The sequence below is a fragment of the Marmota monax genome, unplaced genomic scaffold, assembly GCF_021218885.2.
Source record: "Marmota monax isolate L192 unplaced genomic scaffold, Marmota_monax_Labrador192_F-V1.1 WCK01_AAM20220418_F8-fsc00218, whole genome shotgun sequence".
Taxonomy (NCBI): Eukaryota; Metazoa; Chordata; class Mammalia; order Rodentia; family Sciuridae; genus Marmota; species Marmota monax.
Window position 1 is genome coordinate 1,922,699 of NW_026694764.1, and position 20,219 is coordinate 1,942,917.

The 20,219-nt window shown below is 51.1% G+C and overlaps 1 protein-coding gene across 1 annotated transcript in view; it reads right to left on the minus strand.

Annotated features, from left to right (window-relative positions):
- The window catches only part of Pitpnm3 (PITPNM family member 3), a 94,463-nt gene that overhangs the window by 26,033 nt on the left and 48,211 nt on the right, over positions 1-20,219 (minus strand). Inside the window, exons 4-6 of the mRNA XM_046425056.1 lie at positions 20,149-20,196; positions 2,578-2,654; positions 2,010-2,245 (exon numbers count right to left, since the gene is read on the minus strand). Of these exons, the coding sequence (XP_046281012.1) occupies positions 2,010-2,245; positions 2,578-2,654; positions 20,149-20,196 (361 nt within the window). The remainder of the gene's footprint in view (positions 1-2,009; positions 2,246-2,577; positions 2,655-20,148; positions 20,197-20,219) is intronic.

Sequence of the window (20,219 nt, forward strand, 5' to 3'; positions counted from 1 at the left end):
TCCTCATCTCCAAAGAACACAAATTAGAGGAAACAGGCCTCCATTGCAGCCGGAGAGATTTTAATTAGCTGAGAAAGAACTCCCTCCCAGCAGTGATTACGGGGTGATTAATGGCCCTGGCAAGGAGCTGCCTGGGGGAGAGGTAAGCTCCCTCCCGCTGCACCCTGGGATGGCCAGGCCATCCGTCTTCCTGGAGATAGTGGTGACCCAGCTCTGGAGGTCAGATGTCCTGCGGGTGGGGGAGAGGCGGGGTCCTAAGATTGATTAGGAACGAAGACAATTAACTCCCGGACTGATAGTATGACAACAGAGAGGCTGCCTTTGCCTCAGCAGCTCCCAAATCCTGCCACAAAGCAGGGATTGAGGAGTTGTTAAAGATGCAGATTTCAGGGCTCCCACCTCCCGGTTCAATGGCTCCGGGGGTGAACCTACACATCTTGCTTTTACAGTTTGACAAGAATCACACCAGGGACTGGGGCGATTAACTAGGTGGGGAACCAGCGGCCTAATCCCCTTCCTTCCTTCCACCTCTGATTGAGATCTGCCTGCAGGCGTCCTGGGAACACAGATAAATCATTCTCTGCTTACTCAGTGCAGGGAAAAGAAAGAGGGAAAGAAAAAGTCCAGCCCATGCTGGCTCCTGATCCACCCAGGACAGGGGGACTTTGGCCTTTCCAGGAACCCCTGGACAGGTTGTTCGGCTGAGGCTCTCCCCAGAGCCACATCTGGCTGAGCACACCTGCTCCCTTTTCCCTGGGTGGTTGGGAGCTACCCATGAACCCCAGCTCCCTGTTGGGATTTTCTTTCCACTCTCCCCAAGCCCCAGGGTGAAGGGGCTCTTGAGGCTCTGGCAAGGTCTTGTGAGAGGGGCTTGGATCCAGATAGAGGTGCCAACAGCTCTCTTTCATCCCTAGCTACGAAAAGTACCCAGCTTTCGGCTTCCAGTCCTAACAAGATGCCAAATGCTCTATAGGACGTGGGCCCTGCAGGTGCTCAGGTCTTTTGTGCAGATTATTGAGAAACCAGAGTATCCACCTAGCTCCAGGCACCTGCCTTCATCAAATTCAACAAGAATACCTTAGGGGCACTGGAGCCCTAAGGCCCAGGAGCAGTGGGTGGGATCCCCCAGAGGGTACCGACTCTGGAGGGCCCCTGGTGTCTCAGTTTGTCCCCCACAGATACCAGGACCTACAGTGGATGGGGACGCACCAGCATCTGCAGTAAGAGTGCTGCCCAGGGCTCGGCCTGTGCTTCTGTCCACACCATCCCTGCTCCTCCTACTCCGTGAGGTTCTCTGCCTTGTGTCAGGACCTCTTCCTACCCAGCCCACTCTCTACCGACGTGTGCTGATGCGGGGTGAGTGTGAGCATACACCAGCACACAGAACCCTCATGTGCACTCTGGGAGGCAGTTATTATCATTGCTGCTCCCATTTTAAAGATGCAGACACTGTGGCTGGGAGAGGTTAAATAGCTTCCCAGGGTCACATTGCAGGAATTCAAATCCAGGCTGATCTGAGAGGCTAACACTTGACTGTTATCACACTCAAAAGTCACCTCCTCTAGGAAGTCTTCCCTGGCCTTGTCTCAGAGTGCCCACGGTGCTCTGGGCCACCCCCATTATAGTATTTATCCCTAGCAGGCAGTAATTGCATAGCTTAGGAGTGAGGCTGCCTTAGTGTGGCTCCTGGCTCCATATGCTGGGTAACTGTGGGAGAAAATGCTGAACCTCTCAGTTCTCTTATCTGTGCCAACTGGATCAGGCCCATTGAGCCCAAGAACTGGACCCAAGGAATCATGAGCACCTTAACACGACTCGCTCCCAGGTAGAAGACTCTTACAGACCACTTTCCACCAGGGATGCTTATGAGTAATCTGGATGTGACACCTCCCAGAGGCCTCAGCAGGCACCCTCCCCCCCGCCCATCAGGTACCCGCATGGCAAGAGCAGCCCTTCCAATGTCCCCCTGCGCCCACCAACCCAGCTCGTCCAAGCGGAAATGGACTCACTTAGAGACGAGCGAGAAAGCCTCAGAGCAGATGGCAGGACAGGGGACGAACTTGATGAGGATGTGGCCCACAGCAGCCGGGAAGTGGGCACGCATGACCTTCTCCAGCACAGAGCCGAAGGTGTGGATGTCAGCCGCCTTGCAGGACGGGTCCCCTGACCCCGTGTCCAGGACATTCCCCCCATGCAGCACCAGCAGGAGAACGTGTGTCTTGCAGGAGCGCTGAGAGCAACCTTCCTGAGAGGGACAGGGCTGGGATAGAGAGAGGCAGGCAACAGGGGACGGGGGACATAAGGGCATTGGGGGATGGGGAGCTGTCCAGTCCTCTGTGTGGTAAGACCTCCGATGCACTACGAGCGTCTTGCCAGAAGTATATCAGAGCAGGAAGAGTCTGAAGAGACCCTTCGCATTCATACGGGAGCCTGAAGCTCTGAGAAGGACAGGGAGCTGCCCAGGGTCACGCGGCAAGTCAAACAAAGATGAAAGCTATGCAGCCTGTCTACTCTCCTAGGGCTCTTCCTAAAATCCTGACCATAGATGGGCCCAACTGTCTCAAAAACCCAACACACCTCGCTGTCCTCGTGGATCTCGATGCTTCCCTGGGCCGGGAACTTCTGTCTTCTCAGGGAAGCCCGGTACAGTTCTCCTGCAGAGGGGACAGAGGAGCGTTCAGCATCTCCAGGACTCCCACGGCAACAGGACACTCCCCGGGCCCAGCTGGCCTCATAGCTCTTCTATTGAAGAGCTAGGATTATATCATAGTTAGGACCTGGGGAGAGTCAGCCGGTCCCGGTCCCTGTCTCTGCGGCCCACACATCATGATATGCTTTGTCCTACTAAGAAAAGGAAGCGTGGCAGAGGTAGGGGTATCCTAGGAGGGGACTGTCCTGGCTTTTCTTCACCAAAAAACAATAGCCACGGTGTGGTATCAGCTAATGACATCTACTTCCAGTCCTGGCTGTCAATCTGAGCCACGCCTCCCTCTGAGAACAGCTGGAAGAGCTGGTGTGATGGTTAATTCACACCATGTCAGGTTGCCTGGGCTCAGGGAGGCCCAGATTGCTGGTGAAGCACGTTGGCTAGGTGTGTCTGCGAGGGTGGTTCTGGAGGAGATTGACCTTTGAATTGGGAGGTCGTAAAGAAGACTCACCCAGTCCACGTGAGTGGGCATCATTCAATCCACAGGGGGCCTGGACAGGACAAGAAGGCAGGGGAAGGGAGAATTTGCTCTCTCTTACTGAGTATGTTTGTCCGTCTTCTCCTGCCCTGGGATATCGGTGCTCCCAGGGCTTGGGCCTTTGGACTGGGACTCATACCATGACTCCCCTGGTTCTTAGGCCTTTGGGCTTGGACTAAAACTATACCACTGATTTCCTGGACCTCCACTGGCCAACACATCATGGGACTTTTGAGTTTCTGTAGCTGCATGAGGCTGTCCTTCACGATCAGTCTCTTCATATAACTCTGTCTATCCTGTTGGTTCTGTTTCTCGGGAGAACCCTGACTAATACAGATGGATAAATAATTTTTTAAAAACCATCTGGTTGAGCCAGGCAGGGTGGTGCATGCCTGTGGTGCTACTTGGAAGCTTAAGGCAGGAAGATCGGAAGTTCTACGCCAGCCTGGGCAACTTAGCAAGATCCTTCTTCAAAATAAAAAGGGTTGGAGATGTAGATCAGTGGTAGAGTATCCCTGGGTTCAATCCCCAATATTGCAAAGAATAAAACTATCTATCTAGTTGGGGCAGATGGGAGCAGGGGTAGTTCGGAGGCAGAGCACTTGCCTGGTGTCTATGAGGCCTTGAGTTCATCCCCAGCATCACAAATGATAATAATAATATAATATAATAATAAATATAAATATATATATACATATAACATATACATGTGTGGTTGAAGCTCTCAGAGTCATAGCAAGCCCTTGAACCATGTTCCAGAGGAAGGTGGACTCTCAGAGAGGTATGGCCAACACTCTGGAGGACCATCAACATCACCCAGAGCTTTGGAGTGAAACTAGTTACTGCCAAAAAAAAAAAAAAAAATGTGCTCCTGACTCCTCCCAGTTGCCTGGCTCAACACCTCCTCCAGGAAGTGCTTCCTGGCACCCAGCCCTTCCTGAGCACTCGTTTCTCTAACACAGAGGTCTATAGCCAAGGGTGGAATCTGGCCCACCACCTGTTTTTGTAAATAAAGTTTTATTGGCACACAGCCAGGTTCATTCATTTACATATTGTCTACGGCTGCTTTCACACCATAGCAACAGACTTCAGAAGTGACAACAGACGTACAGCCCTCAGTGCCTAAAATATTTACTATCTAGCCCTTTACAGAAAAATGTGCCCACCCCTGATTTAACACCCATGCCCCCAAATGTCATGATATCCACCTCTCAGGTAAAGAGAGAATTCAAAGACACCCAGCAGCTGCCCTCCACCCCAAATTAATGCCTGCCACCCTGAGGAATCCTTCCTTCCATCCGGTCCACCTTGCCTCCTTTCCTTTCCCCACTGTGAGATGGATTCCATTTTCCAAGACCCACAGCTAGGCCATGAAGCACTTGTTTGACTTTGTTCATGGGGAGCTCGTTGCCTCTTACAGAAGCGTGGTCCAGATGAGGATGGCCTTTTCCTTCACACACTCCCCCTCTTACCCTCCAGGAGCCTGCAGCTCCCTGATAGGAGTCACATCTGGGGACAGTCCTTCCCACAGGCTTCCTGGGCATCCCTAACCTACCTGTGTATGAGTCAACACCTCCTCAGCCACCACCAGCCCAGGAGGAGGGTGCTTTGCAAAGAATGCCCAACAAAGAGCTTTTCTCCACAGAAAAAAATGCAGTTTCTGAAATATTCTGCCCTCCCAGACATAACCCTGGTCAGAGGATAACTGTTTCCTAAGCGCCTAGCAGCTGACCACACAGGAAGGAAATCATTTCCTGAGTGATGGCTTTTAGGAGAAGGAGACAAAGATTTCTTCTGAGACCTGACTCTGCCCAGTACTTTCTGATGCTCCTTCCAGTAGCTCAAGTTCTTCTGCCTTTCAGACATACTCAAGACTTGGCCCACCAGGCGAACGCCTGTAATCCCAGTAGCTCAGGAGACTGAGGCAGGAGGATCACAAGTTCAAAGCCAGCCTCAGCAACTCAGTGAGACCCCTAAGCAACTTAGTGAAATAAAAATTAAAAAATAAACTGAGCTGGGGATGTGGCTCAGTGGTTAAGCCCACCTCAGTTCAATCCCTGGCAGAGAGAGAGAGAGAGAGAGAGAGAGAGAGAGAAAGAAAGAAGAAGAAGAAGAAGAAGGAGGAGGAGGAGGAGGAGGAGGAGGAGGAGGAGGAGGAGGAGGAGGAGGAGGAGGAGGAGGAGGAGAAAAGACCTGGCCCTGGTTTTGGCTAGGGGAGGCCTGGACTCCACCTTCAGAACAATAATAAAAGACCACAGGAATGGCCTGGTTCTACTGAGCACTTATTATGTGCCAGGCTTATATGCACTTGACATGTCTAATCTCAATCATCCTCTCAGTTTGGATGGATTTGCTCTTAGTCCCATTTTATAGTCAAGAAAACTGAGTTCAAACAACCCAGGTCACCTGCCCCAGGCAGGACACATAACAAGACAGAGGGAACCCAGCTGGAGGACCCCACATTAGGCAGAGGAAGATGCTTAGCCATGTGCTGCACCATCCTTCTGAAGCACACAACATCTCAGTGAGGTGGACGCAGCAATCCCCATTCTGCAGGAGAAGGCACGGAAGCACGAATTGACAATGGTACCTCAAAGATGAAAGTCCCTTTCTGCTGCCAGGAAACCTCTTCTTAGGACATGAAATGTTTTGTCAATAGGAAAAGAGCACACCTGGAGAGGAAACCGACAAGCAGCTGTGCTTCATGGTGCCTGCAGACTAACCTGCAGCTCTGGGGCAGGTGGCGCAGGAGGAACAGAGCATGGCCAGGGCTGAGACCATGGCTGCAGAACCTGGGATGCCCCTCACCTCTGGGGCTGGGAGAGGCCTGGCTAAACCATAGACTTTGGAACCAGAGTGCTGGAGTTCAAGACGTGCCTCCTATCAACCGTGTGACCTGTGCCTCAGTTTCCTCATCTGGAACGCAGGATGCTATTATTAATGACCTCACAGAGCAGTGGTGAGGATAGGTGGCTCATCCGCACGAAGAACTTCAGGCAGGGCCTGGAGTAGAGAGGTGCTCTGTGTTAGTTGCTTTTGTTATTCTCCAGGCTCAATCAGGGGGCACAGAGCTGGGGCCACAGCTGACGAATGGAGCTGGAGGCTGATGGGGACATCGCCGCCTCTGCACTGGCCTGCCCTGCCGCCAAGTCCCTCCCTGAGCCCTGGCAGGCTCACCAGCCTCGCTGGGCTGGGTGCCTGCTTGCAGTGTGATTACAGGATTAAATGCTGTGATTGCCACAAATTACCATAGCGAGTCTATAAATAACTTGCAGGGAAGACATGAGGGTCCTGCTGTCTCCTGGGCACCATGCCCTCCAGTAGGTGGGGGCTGGAGCCTGTGCCCTCGCTGATGACACAGACTGAGGAGCTCCTGCCTCCTCCATCTGCCTGGAGTCAGCTCCTTCGGGCCCACGCCACGCTCTGGGCATTGAGTTGGTGGACATGTGCTGCATTCCCAGCCACAAATGATGCTGAGGCGGTTCCTGGCTCAGTAGGGACAACAGCCACAGGCTGGGACTGGGCAGGGTTGTCTTCAGTGCCATTCCATCCCTCCACAGCCAAAGGGAAGAGTCTCACCTCCTACGCAGCTTGGGGACAGAGACTTGCTTCCTTTCTGGGCACGGCTAGAAGTGTTTTGCTCTGGGCAAAGGAGGAGAGGCGACCTAGCCTGCCAGATCTACACTGTGGTCCATCAAGAGTTGACTACCAGGTTCGGGCGTGGTGATGCATGCCTATAATCCCAGTGGCTCGCTCGGGAGGTTGAGGCAGGAGATTTGTGAGTTCAAAGCCAGCCTCAGCAATTAGTGAGGCCCTAAACAACTCAGTGAAACCCTGTCTCTAAATAAAATATTTAAAAGGGACAGGATATGTGGCTCAGTGGTCAAGTGCCCCTGAGTTCAATCCCCAGTACCCACCCCCAGACCCCCCCAAAAATGTTGACTACCAGGACCAAAGCTACCCCACAGGAAGGCACATCTCCAGCTGTAGCAGAGGCCTTGGGGCCACCCTGACTGTGGCTTGCCTGCAAGGCTTTACCTTCCTAAGAACCAGCCATTCCGACCACAACAATTGAGGTCACTGGCTGTATGCACCCAAAGACATCCCTTTTTCTCTCCTCCTGGTCTTTGCTTATGCTGAGCCCTCTGCCTGCTAAGCCCTATCTCACTTTGCAGAGCAGAAAACTTCTACTTGTCCTGCAAAACCCTGCTCAATTGTCAGTGTCTCTGGAAAGCCTTCTCAGAGCTACCAAGGCCATGTGGCAATCCCACAGCCATGAGCTGGGCCTGGCTACTGCTGTGAGCTTACTTATCTATGGTCCCAACAGACCCTTGAATAGGGTTTATCAGCTCTCAGGTCCTGGCATTTTGGGGAAAACTTTTTGGAAGCAAATATCCCAGGACACACACAGCCATGAAACATCTTCATGCTGCTAAACCCGCAGGAGAAATCAAATTCAGGGAAGCCCCACTGGGAAGCACATTTCTTGAAAGTCCCCAGGGAAACTGGTATCTGGCAAGTCATAGAGCAAATGAATAAACAAATGCTTTTTGTTGGTGGTGGTGGTGGTGGTTGTTTGGTTGGTTGGATGGTTGGTTTTGCAGTACTGGGAGTTGAACCCAGGAGTGCTTTACACTGAGCTATATATAGCCCAACTCTTTTTAATTTTAGAACTGCCTAGTCCAGGCTTTGTGGTTCCACCTATAGATGGTTCCCCTAAAGAACTGCCACCGGGGGTCCAAGATGGTAGAGACCCCACAAGCAAGGGGCCCAGGACCTTACCACCAGGCTGTTTGTCCCTTCCACTTCCTGTATGCATGACCCTGTTCAGGTTGGGTCCCTGCTTTGCCCAGAGTTGGGGTGGGGGAACTTACAGGTGTTTTTGTGAGAATGTCTCAGGACAGGCTTTAAGAAAGGCCGGCTACCACAGCGCCTGCTCCCAGCGCTCTGCCAGCTCTGAGCACACCAAGCTTGCCATGGCTCCTCCTGCCGTCTGAAGAATGGAGGCTATTTTTGCTTAATCATAGCCTTGGAAAGGCACAAATCGTGATCATCCCTTCTAATTACCCATGCACCACACTGCTCTTGAGACAAAAGCCAAGGTCGTCACCCACGCGCTTAGTGCCCTGAGCAAAGCAACACCCCAGCTTGGCTAAAGAAGACAACTATCTCTGCTGCTCTTACCACCAGCTGCTAGAATCCACCAGGGGTGGACGCTGGGGGTGTCCCCGGCTAGCACTGACAACTTCATCTATCCTGCCAGCGCCCTGGTGGTCACTGTCACATCCATCAGTCACTCATGGGGTCCACTGAGCAGAGCTGGTCCCAACTTGAGATCATGCAACATGCCCTAAGAAGTAGCTACACAAGTATTTAATCCTCAGTGGGCAGAAACAAAAATGTATGCATAAACCCAGTGACTTTACCCTCTTGCCCTGAAATGAGATTTGGGAGATATAATTGGAAAATATCTGGGAAGAACTACAACCTCATTCAACAATAAATGGGGAGCTCCAACCATGGTCCTAATCCCCCAGGTAAACCCATGAAGAGAAAGATACACACACACACACACACACACACACACACACACCAGACAGACCATGACAAAAATCCCAAGATAAGACATGAACACCCCATCCACACCACCATGAAATGCGTGTGTTTGCTGCATTCCCTCCAAAGAGGCAGGAAATCTGAGATTCTAAACCCAAGCATGAGTGTGTAGCCTCCATGCCCAGCAGAGTAAGGACCCAGGGACCTGAAAGGACTTGCAGGAATAACCCCAGACTCACTTCAAGGGCCTATGGAGGAGAAAAGACAAAGCCAAGAAATTGCAAATGGGAAATGTCACCTGTATCACAAAGCAATTGATTCCAACTAGAATATTTAGTGTGAATTCCCAGGCAAGTCATGGAGCAAGTGAATAAATAATGCTTTTGTGGTGGTGGTGGTGGTGGTGGTTGGTTGGTTGGTTGGTTGGTTGGATGGTTGGTTTTGCAGTCCTGGGGGTTGAACCCAGGAGTGCTTTACCACTGAGCTATATCCCAGCTCTTTTTACTTTTTATTCTGAGACAAGGTCTTCCTAAATTGTCTTGAACTTGGAATCCTCCTGCCTCAGCCCCCCCCCCCAAGTAGCTGTGATTACAGGCGTGTGTGACAGCACCTGGCTAAACAAGTTTCGAGGCCCCATAAAAAGAAAAGAAGCAGCGGCCACTCGAGTGTTCACCTGGAATATTCTTTGGCAAGGCCATCTCGTTGCTTGTGGAGTAAGTGGGGTGACAGGCTTAGGGCATTAGGGAGGAGGGACATGGGCAGAATGATAGATTGATCTACGGAGCCCACAACTCTCACCACAGCAGCTCACAGAATGTGGTCTGTACGTAGGGGACAAGTGCCAGACGCCACCAAGCTGCACTGCAAGGTTCTGCCCTGGCCCACAGGTGACCACTCAGAGGGTGTCAGTAACAGATCCCTACTGGCCCAGTGCTGGCAGTGGGGGCTCATCACCAATACAGGATGCAGATGGGACTGCACAGGGAAACACGAGGTCCTCTTCTGAAGGAGTCAAAACTTTTTTAAAAGGAGAAAATTGATTATCCAGTGAGATTTTCTTTAGGACACCAGTCGACAAAGATGGAAGTAAACCCGCTCTGGCTGAAGCAGATTGCGGGGGTGGGGGACAATATAGCTGGGATCTTAATGTCCCCAAAGGCCTGTGAGTTGAAGGCTTGGTCCCCTGTCTGTAGCCCTACTGGGAGGTGGTGGAATCTCCAGGAGGCGGGGCCTAGTGGGAGGAAGTTAGGTCATCAGGGGAGGGCCCTGGAAGGGGATATTGGGACTCTGGCCCTTTTCTGTCTCTCTCTTTGCTTCCCAGAAACCTCAAAGTGTAGAGTCTTCCTCCAACACACGCTCCCAACATATACTGTGCCACCACAGGCCCAAAGAAACAGGGCTAATTTTCCATAGACTGGAATCTCTGAGACCACAAACTAAAATAGCCTTTCCTCCTTTTAAGTTGATTGTCTCAGGTATTTTGTCACAGTCACAAAAATTGATCAACATAGATGCCCAGAGCCCCACTTTCTCACCCCAGCCCAGCCCTGCCACTAGGCAGTTCCTTGGGGCTCCACAAAGCACAACTTCACAGCCACTGGCCTCATTCACCAGCCAGACCCCAGGCCACCTCCCCTGCAGGTGCCCCAGCCCCAACCTTTGCGAAAAACAACAATCTAGGTAGGAGTAGATGGAGAAGCCTGGGGCCTTGTATTAGAAGGAAATCCAACAAAATGTTGTCAGCAATTTTCGGGTTGCTGGGACAAGGGCTGATTATTTTTTCTACTTCTACTTTTCTCTCTTTTTTCAATCTTTCTCTAGAGAACCCATATTTCTTTTAGTTTTAAACTATTTATGACTACATCCATTGAATAGACAATGCAAGCTTGGGCTATATTTAGGCGAAGGGACATTTTCATACCAGTCACAAACCCCTACCTTAGAAAATACACACTGCCAAGAAAACAAAGCCAAATGTTGTCCTGCCCTCTGGGAACTGACAGGCTAATCAGGCGATATAAAAAGAAAAGAGATTCTTGTGAAGGAAAAGAAGAACTTGAAATGTGACAAGTAAATTAAGATCCTGTGTTTGAGTTAAAGAACCAACTCAATATCCCCTGCTAATTTCTATCCTCCTCGTTACTACCCAGCTTGTGATACCAAGATGAATCCCACACAGCACCTGCCTACAAGGAGCCCTCAAGTCCCCAAGATCACATGACCAAAAGCATGTCTCATGGCGGGGCCAGGTCACATGACCAAAGGCTGCAAACACCCCCGAGTCAGGCTAACGAGGCTGCCAAAATTACTTCTCCACTTTTGAAGCTGCACAACCAGAGTCCACAGTTCAAAATGAGAAAGGGGACGATATTGACCAAAGTATAGTTCGATCATGTGCATGCACGAATATGCCCCAGTGAATCCCACTGTTATGCACAATTATAATGTACCAATAAAAAATATGGGGGAATAAATGAGAGGGGCCTCTCTGCCCTGCCCCTGCAGCTCAGGTCACACTGAGGACACATCCTGAACTCCCTAGCCAAGGAGGAAAACTATAGAAAGTGGCTCGGAGGTCAAGGGACCCAGCCTGGAGAAGAGAAGACCCAAGAGGACCCGGTGGTTGCCTGCAGATCCGCACTGAGTCATGTTTGGGCCAAGAGAGCAGAGGGCAGAGCCAAGACAAATGAGGTAGGAGTGGCTTCTGGAGAGTCTCCAAGTTTCAGCATAATTTAGGAAATATTTACAACTGTTCCAGAATGCCCCATGCTGGCCTGGAGGCAGGAGGTTACACTTCACTGAGGTTACACAAGCAAGTTATGTAAGTGGCCACTTCGCAGGGAGGCTGGGGAGAGAATATTCATCCAGGGTTGGGGAACGTCTAGAGGCCAGAGGTCCTGCCTGTGACCTCCTTAACCCTTTCAGGTTCAGAATCAACCACATCCACCTGGATCCATCTGGTGAATGAAACACTAGCAGAGAGACTAGCCCAGACAAAGGCCTGACCCCTGACCCCTGACCCCTAACCCTTGACCCTTGCTAGGGTCTGGGCCCCAGAACCTGCCTATTGAAAATGTGTCCTTGGGCTGCCAACTGAACACCAGGAACCTCCAAAGAGTAACTCCATTGGGGGCATCAAGGGACTTCTCTCAGGGTGTAAGTGAAGGGATGAGGATTTGAACCCTGTTACCAGGCCATGGCTCTTTCATCCTCCTGAAGGTAAGGAGTGGGAAAGGGGATGGTTTCTTTGCTTTTCAAAAGCCTCCATGTGATGGCCCTGCTCTGCAGAGAGAGACCCCTAGCAAGGAAGAAAAGTAGGGAGAGACTGTTTTGAGTTACAGGAGCTTGATTGGAACCTGGGGCCCAACCCTACAAGGATCCCCTGGCACATTAGCCCTGGCCCTGCCAGAAAGTCGGAAGTCAAGTCTGTACACACAAAAGAATGCAAGCACACGCCAGCCCACACCTTCCTTCTGCCTTAATCCCTTCAGAATGCTTGTGGCTTCCAGAAAAAGGAGAGGGGAATGGCTTTGACAAATGAAAAGGGGCTCAACCTCAGAACCCTAACCTAGAACAATGCTGCTTGAAATCACCTCTCAGATGAGCCATTATCACCTCGGTAGGGGCCAGGATGCTGAAAATAAGCTCTCTCTTCCTTCTTTGCTGATCAGAGTGAAAACCAGTATAACTCCAATGGAGGGAAATTTGGCAATGTCATTCAAAACGCCACACATGCCCTTGACCCGGCAATGCCAAGTCCACACACAAAATGATATAGGTACAACACTAACCACAGCCAAGTTGTTTATAATAGCAAAAGACGGGAAGCAACCTATCTGTCCACCAATAGGGGACAGGTTAAATAAATCGTACCACCATGGTGATCTGTGACACATCCATTGCCCAGAGCAACAAATCTGAGCATTAGAAGTGTACCGAGACAGTTAAGATAATCATGCTGTGTTATTACCCTTGAGGAGCGAGGTGCAGAATGGAATGCACTGAATGCTCCCATCTGTGTGGGGGGTATGTATAAAAATATATGTAAGAGAATATTTATGGATATGTTCATGTTTTCAGAGACTATCTGTGGAATGGAATAGAAGAAACTCATTATCATCTTTGCTTCTGGGGAGGACTGGGTGAGTGGGGCATGGGAGAGGGAGTGTCACTCGCCGTCTTCCATTCCTTTTGAGTTTTAGACCTTGTTCATGAGCTAGCTACTCTGAAGACAGATAAAAAATAAGATTGTTTTTCAAGTGCATGTAGCAGGATGATTTTTTTTTCTTTTTCTTTCTTTTTTCTTTTTTTGAGAAACAAATTTATGTTTTCTGCCTGCTCTGGCTCCTTTGCCTCTGAGGTTTGTGACAGAGCTTCCTGGATTTCCTCTTTTGTTTCCAAAAAGTCCTTTTGTTTCCAGGAGAAAGGGATTTGAAGAGACAACAGATTCCCTTGGCTGAAAAAAGAGATTCCCCACCCCCAGGCCCCGCTGAGCTGAGGGGAGGAGACAGACCTGTCTCCCGGATGGTGGGCCACTTGGAAGGCCTGAACATCTGTACCCAGGGGAACCTGGGACCCTCAACCAGGAGCTGCAGACTGAGATACCAGACTGGGTTGGGGCCCCTGTGCTCACCAGGGTGGGTGCAAGGGCTCCGCACACCCATGTAGATGGGCGCAGGCACACACATACACGGGCAGGTTAGGGAGACACTGGGGTGTTGGGGACAGTGGCAAGAGAATAAGGAAAGAAGTCCTGGGAGCCAGAGAGGGATCTCTCATCAGCCCAGCGGTTTGGGTACCTGGAGTCAAAATCAAGTTGGCTCCTCGAAACATTGAGGCAAGTCTGACTCCTCCATGAGACATTGGGGGTCTGCACAGGGTGGTCTCTGTGCCTCTCCAGAGCTACATGCACAGTCTGCTCTGTCACCAAGGCTAAGGCTCCCTTCCTCATGGTTGGGTTGGATCAGCAAAAGGCACCTCTCGAAGAATCGGGGAGAGTGGGGCTCCCTCCCCAAGACTGAATCATGGGCTGGATTTGAACACTGAGAAAATCTCCTCACTTCCCCCCACATAGTCCTTCCTCTGCCTTCCCACATCCTGGCCAAGGCCCCTGTGAGGTCCACAAGTCCCCACTGTCCCTTTTCCCTGCTTACCTTTCTCTCTGAACTCAACCACATTGGTCTTTTGGACAGTCCTGGAGCTTCTTCCTTTCCCCCTCACCCAGGGCGCTTGTGAGCATCTGCTGCCCTCTGCCTGGACCCTCATGCACCCCTGTGTGCAGATATTCCCTACAGAAACCTCTGTTTGGCTTCCTCAGGAGCCTTCCCTCCCTCCACCCCTCTCCCCAAAGCACCATGGACCTCTCCTGAGACACACCTTTATACTTTCAGTGTTATGGGTATTTGATCATTGTCTTCCCCTCCTCCATCTCCCAGACTGTAAAACCCTTAAAAGCTGGAGCTGGGTTTGTTTTTGCATTTTGTCCCCCAAAAAACTATTATGGTACTGGCGTATCAAGGTGCTAATTAAATATTTTTTAAACAAATGGGTGAATGGATTAATGATTCCTTCTCATCTTGCTCTCCTGTGTCAGAGGCTGCGAGCCTCCCTAGCAAAACACAGGTGCTATACAGAGAGACCCAGCTATGTGCACCACAGACACTTGCTGGTCCTCATGTAGATGGATGCACCAGTGCATGACACACATGCTGAAGCATGCTCACAAATGCAAGGACACACACACACAAAGGAGCCAGGCCAAGCCTAGACATACGCACACATGCAAGAAAAGTGCTCCCAAGGCGGACGTCTGCCACCCTGAGCTCATTAAAGCAGGCTAAATATAGCCCGTCTGCAGCTGTGCTCAGCAAGCTGCCCACACAGGCCAGGAAAAGACACCAGTCACCAGGCAGAGGAGTGGGGAGGCCAGCTGCGGGCAAGAGGCTTCATGCATCGCTCCTGTGGGGGGTCCTCCTGGGTAAACTGCAGACTGGGGGTATGCGGGAAGGGAAGCTGTTCCTCTGGTTGCTAACCCTAGGCAGTGGAATGTGAGGTCAACCCATGTCCCCACAATGGAGAGGGTGACACTGAGCCAAAGATTAGAGCTTAGTCCAGACCAGGGCTGAAGTCAAGACCTAGCTGGGGATAAATCAGGGCTCACTGAGTGACTATGACAGAAGCTCAGTTTGGGGATGAAGATAAAGGGTCAGTCTGAAGCCAGAATCAGGATTCAATTGGGTCCATTGTTAGGGTTTAGTCTGGGGAAGAGAAGAAATTCAGAGTCCCGGGGGACTCCACTCTGATTTGCAGATATGACTGTGGGCAGACCCTCCCACACCTGGGACATCCTCTTACCACCCCTGCACCCATAGCTAGTGCCAGTGTTGGCCTTTGGGAAAACCATTCAGTAGCCAGAATGAGTCCAGGTGTCATGTGTCCTTTCTATTGCATGCAACATGGGTCAGGTTCAACCCCAAAGGCCACGGCAGTGAAGTCTTCCTGTCACAAAACCTGTCCTTCTGGGGTGGAGGTAGATAGAGGAAGCCCTCTCCTTCAACTCTCCTGTCCCTGTCCCATGCAGAGCCTGGACCCAAGTGGTTTTGACAGGAAGCAGAGGAAGCAGGGAGACTGACAGTAAAACTGACTCCCGAGAGTTCCTGTGTGGCAGAAAGGACAGGAGAGGGGACCAACCCAGGTACCCGGGGTGATTGTGGAAAGGACCAACTGCAAGAAAAAGGGAGCTCAGATCTGAGCTGGCCAGGCACAGGGCGGAGCTCTGGAGATGGAGGAGTGAAGGGAGCTAGTGGGACCATCTTCCCGGGAAGCTCATTTACTCCCAGGGCATCTTCATGTTCTCTCTGTGACAGGCTCATCATGATCATAGCCCTTCCCAGCCCCAGGCTTCAAGATCAAAGGGAACCTTGTGGGGAGCCCCCTGAACCCTGTGGAATCGCGAAGTCTAGAAGGGTCAGGGATGAGGAGAGCCTCCCAAGGAGGGATGAGGCAGGATGAGGGGGGATGAGGCCAGACCTCCTCCCACGAGGTTTGTGAGGGGGTGGGTGCAGCAGGAAGGAGAATTCCCATCCCAGGGAGCCAAGGGTGATGGCAGCTCACAGCAGGAAGTGGCGGGCCAGCTTCCTGCTTGCAGCTGTGCATCTGAGTCCCCAGTTATCCTTCCCACCTTCTGCTGTGCAGGAGGCTATGTGGGTCCCCTCCATGGGCATGAATGGAATCTCAGTTTCCTGATCAGCTCCTCCAGTGGGTGCTCCCCCAGAAAGGAAGCAAGGAGAGTGATGAGGGAGGTGAGGGAAGGGAAGCAGGGGCTGGGGGGACCAGGACTGCCCTGGCAAAGTCTTTCTGTCACTCTGGAGAAGACAGAGGGGGAGAGTCTGGAGGTGGGGAGACCAGTGTAGTGTACTGGAGGACAGGGCAGTCCAGGAAAGAGAAGACAGTGACCTCTGTAATCCCAGTGAGTAGGAAGGCTGAGGCAGGAGGATTGCAAGTTCAAGGCCAGCCTCAACAAACTGAGTAGGGCCCTGTCTCAAAATAAAAAAATAAAAAGGGCTGGGGGTGTAGCTCAGTGGTAGAGTGTCCACGGGTTTAATCCCCATTATATAAAAAATAAAATAACAATCAATGGGCTGAAGAATTTTGGAACTGAAATGGTAAATTGGCAGTTTCAAGGCTGGTGATTCCAGGTATAAACCCAGGGGGCAAAAAGAAGGGTAGGAGAGAAGGATCCTGAGTGCTCTGCTGGAGGGTCTAATTTGACTAGATGGTGATGAAGGTAGGAGGATAGTCTAGAAAGACCCCAGGTTTCTGGCTTGGATCTGAGAAGGATGTTGCCCTTCCCTTTGAAGACCAGAGGAATGAGCTTCCATGAGGAGGAGCTGAGTTCTCTGAAGCCCCCACCCAGCACCCACCAGGCATGCATAAATGTCTCCCGTGCTATAAGGAGGCAGGAACAAGGCAGAAAGAGAAGCAGACAAAGGAAGCCAGGAGATAAAGGCACACCAGCCGGGAGCAACAGGAAGTCAGAAGCCCTCAGCATGTTAGATCCAGAAGGGCTCATGGACAGACAGGACGGAAGACTGGGCCGCAGGCTGGAGCAGAAACTGCACAGCAAGGTGAAGAGAAATGCCTCAGGCCTCCTGCCCCCTAGTCCAAGGCCTTCCCTTCCTCTTCTCCCTGCTCCCTACCTTGCCTCTGCACACAATGGCTCCCTGAGCTTCATCTAGTCTGATTCCAAATTATAAGCACACACCAGAGGTGGCATTCTGCCAGGCCAATCTGTCCAGTGGCAGGATGAAGCCTGAGCTGTCTGATAGCCACAGAGGAGGGACACGTGCCTTCCCATCCCAGTCCACTGCAAACAAGAGCTGGCGACCTGGTGCCTGCACCTTCTCGAATCCAGAGAAGCCCAGCTCTCTCTGGCCATCTCAGGAGGAATTTCAACTGCTGTGATGATGGCTCTAAGGCAGCCATAGGACCAGCAGAGTGCTAATGAGACTGAGCTCCACCAGAGGACAAGATACCTCCCTCCCATCTGTACCAGATTCCAGTTGCTAAGGCTCATGCAAAAGCCAATGAGAGAGAACTGTAAGACACTTCTTGTGCATCAGGTGCAGACCATGGCTTTGCACATGAATTTTCTGATTCCCTCAGCAGCTCTAGAAAGTAAAGAGTATGGCCATTTTTTCCACAATGAGTATACTGAGGCTCAGAGACATTAAGAAATGTGTCCAAAGCATCACAGGGACCACATAGAGATGTTGACCTTCAAACCCAGAAGCCTTAGACTTTTAAATGCCGGATATTATAGCACTGGCCTCAGGATTTTTTCTGACTCCAGGCTCGGGGTAATTTGTACCAACTCATAACTTGTTTTTGGAGAATTTTCAAAAACCCCGTGGAAATATTAATGAAAGTAATATGCATAGAAGTGTACAGTCAGTGGAAAAGCACATTAGAAACATAAGGCATTGCTATTATCCCTTTTTAATTCAGGTCACAAACTTTTATTTTGCCAATTCTGGATATGAAATAAACAAACACATTATCATCAATTACCACATCATTTCATAAAAGAAAAATGATATTAATGCCAAAAATTGTAGGCAGGACATAATAATTGTGGAATTATGTGAAAAGTAGCCCTCTCCACTGAATACATTCAACATTATGGAAAAACACATTACAGTGTTGTTTTTCTCACTGCCAAAAAGGGCGGGTTTATACTTGGGGGGTCACTGGCTGTGACAACCTCCAATGTACAATTGAGCTCCAAAATTCTTCTGCACATTGACTGTTATCTTTCTTTATTCTTTCAGTACTGAGGAATGAACCCATGGGCCCTCCTCTATCACTGAGCTACACCCCCAGCTCTTTTTATTTTTTTATTTTGAGACAATGCCCTGCTCAACTGCTGAGGCTGGCCTTGAGCTTGCAATCCTCCTGCCTCAGCCTCCCTAGTGGCTGGGATTACAGGCACGCACCACAGCCCCTGGCTTCATTGACTATTATTTTTTATTAAGCAAGAGTATCCTTAAGGAGCAGAATCTGTTGACAGCCTTCAGCAATATAATTTTGACTAAAATTGATAACCGTGAAGGGGGAAAAAGACTTTGCCACTATTGAAACACAATTTTTCAGACAGGTCCAGGAGAAACTAACTGTCCTATCAATTCAGTTGTGTCTGCGGGAAACGGAGCTGTGGTTTGGCCTCCTGGAGATAAACCCCAAGTCAAATGGCTGTTTTCATTTCCTAAAGACCCAACAGGAATGGTCTTTTCCTTTCCCACATCCCTGAGGAATGCGATGGCATCCCTGTTAACCATGTTTTTTTTTTTTTTTTACTTTATGATGATTTGGCATCCTGGGGGTCTTCCTGGCCAGAGAGAACCTACCCCTCCTTCACCTGGCTAATTCCCACAGAAAAGAAACTTGCCCAGGGGAACACACTTTCACAGGTGACCAACCAAACTCCAAGCCACACCGCTATCTGCCTCCTTTAGCTAACATTCACCCTTTAAGCCACTAATTCCCCCACCCTAAATCACCTAGGGCCAGGTGCCCAACAACTAGGGACCTCTGCCACCCAGAGATCAGAGACATCATTCAAACCAGCCCATCCTCAGCTGTCCCCCACCTGTCCCGCCTTTCCTGCCTCAACAAAGGCTGTGGTGTATACCTTCGCCTCCTCCTGCCCAGCCCTGAGGCTCTCCGGTGGCCCTGCCGGGCGTGGCAAGACATGCCCCTGTTCTTGGAAACTACATAATAATTTCATCTTCCAATGGCCTCAGTCTCTGTGTCATCACCCAAAATCACCTCCATAAACTAAAATCCTGCAGGCACATTTGGAGTTAGCCCTCTCTTTCTCTGCCCTGCCCTTCCTCCTATTGGGTGGGCTTGAGGCTGGGGACTTGAGTAACCAGCCCCTGGTCACACGGGGGACTTTGTCTGTGAATTGCATCTGAATGTTAGAAACCCAGAAGGCTTCTCTGGAGGCCTGTGCGCCCACTCAGGGACGGGCCCCAGGTTGTGGGAGGCTGGGCTCAGGGACCTCAGCTGAGCAGCAGAGGATGGGAGAGTGTACAGGAAGGCATCCGGCCTGGGCCCAGGGAGGCGCTGGGCAGAGTGGGCTGAGCCCCTGATAGCTGCAACCATGGGTCAGAACAGCAGGAAGGAGAAGTCAAGGAAGTCCTGAGAAAATATACATAGAGACTCCTCTCCCTGGCCCCAGCCTCTTGTGGAAACTCAATACGCTGGCAGTAGACACAGGACTGCGAAGCTACCCACCAAGTCCACCCAGGATGTCCAGGGCAGACTCGGCCCGAAAACTGACATCTCCTAGGACCCATCCTGCGCTTTTCTCTCATACATCGGTATGACCCAAAGCACAACAAAGACAGGAAACACCCGGATGCAACCACAGGAACCCCGTGCTCGGCAGAGAAGGCCTCTACGCAAGGGATTGTGACCCATGCATGGCATAGCCTTGAATGACCTCATTCACTCTGACCTCTGTCACATCACCATGGCGCCACCTATGGCTACTGGGAGTTATGTCACCTGAAGGAGGTCATGGAGGTGTCTAGCCCAGCTGTCTCTGTAGATGAAGAGAACATTTCACCAGGTTTCCCACAGTCCCATTGCTTTGCTGCCCCTGCCCCTCACCTACCAGCCTCACCTCACCCTCCTTGCTCCAGCTCTGACAGCTGAGCTGCCCGGTATGGGGTGACACGGGAACCCGAGTGTCTCAGGACAGTGGCCCAAGCTCAGGCCAAGTGACCCCAAGCTCATTGTTCCTGCCTGTGGGCAAGATAAGGATGACCCCACCACCCTCTGGGCTCTGAGTGGGTGACAGGGGACCCATCCCAAGGGCTCCATGGGGTCAGGCTTAACTCACGCTGCTTCTCCTGGAGGATGCTGGATGTGCACGGCGCTGTCCCTTCTCCTGTGGAAACAAAAGGGACGTGA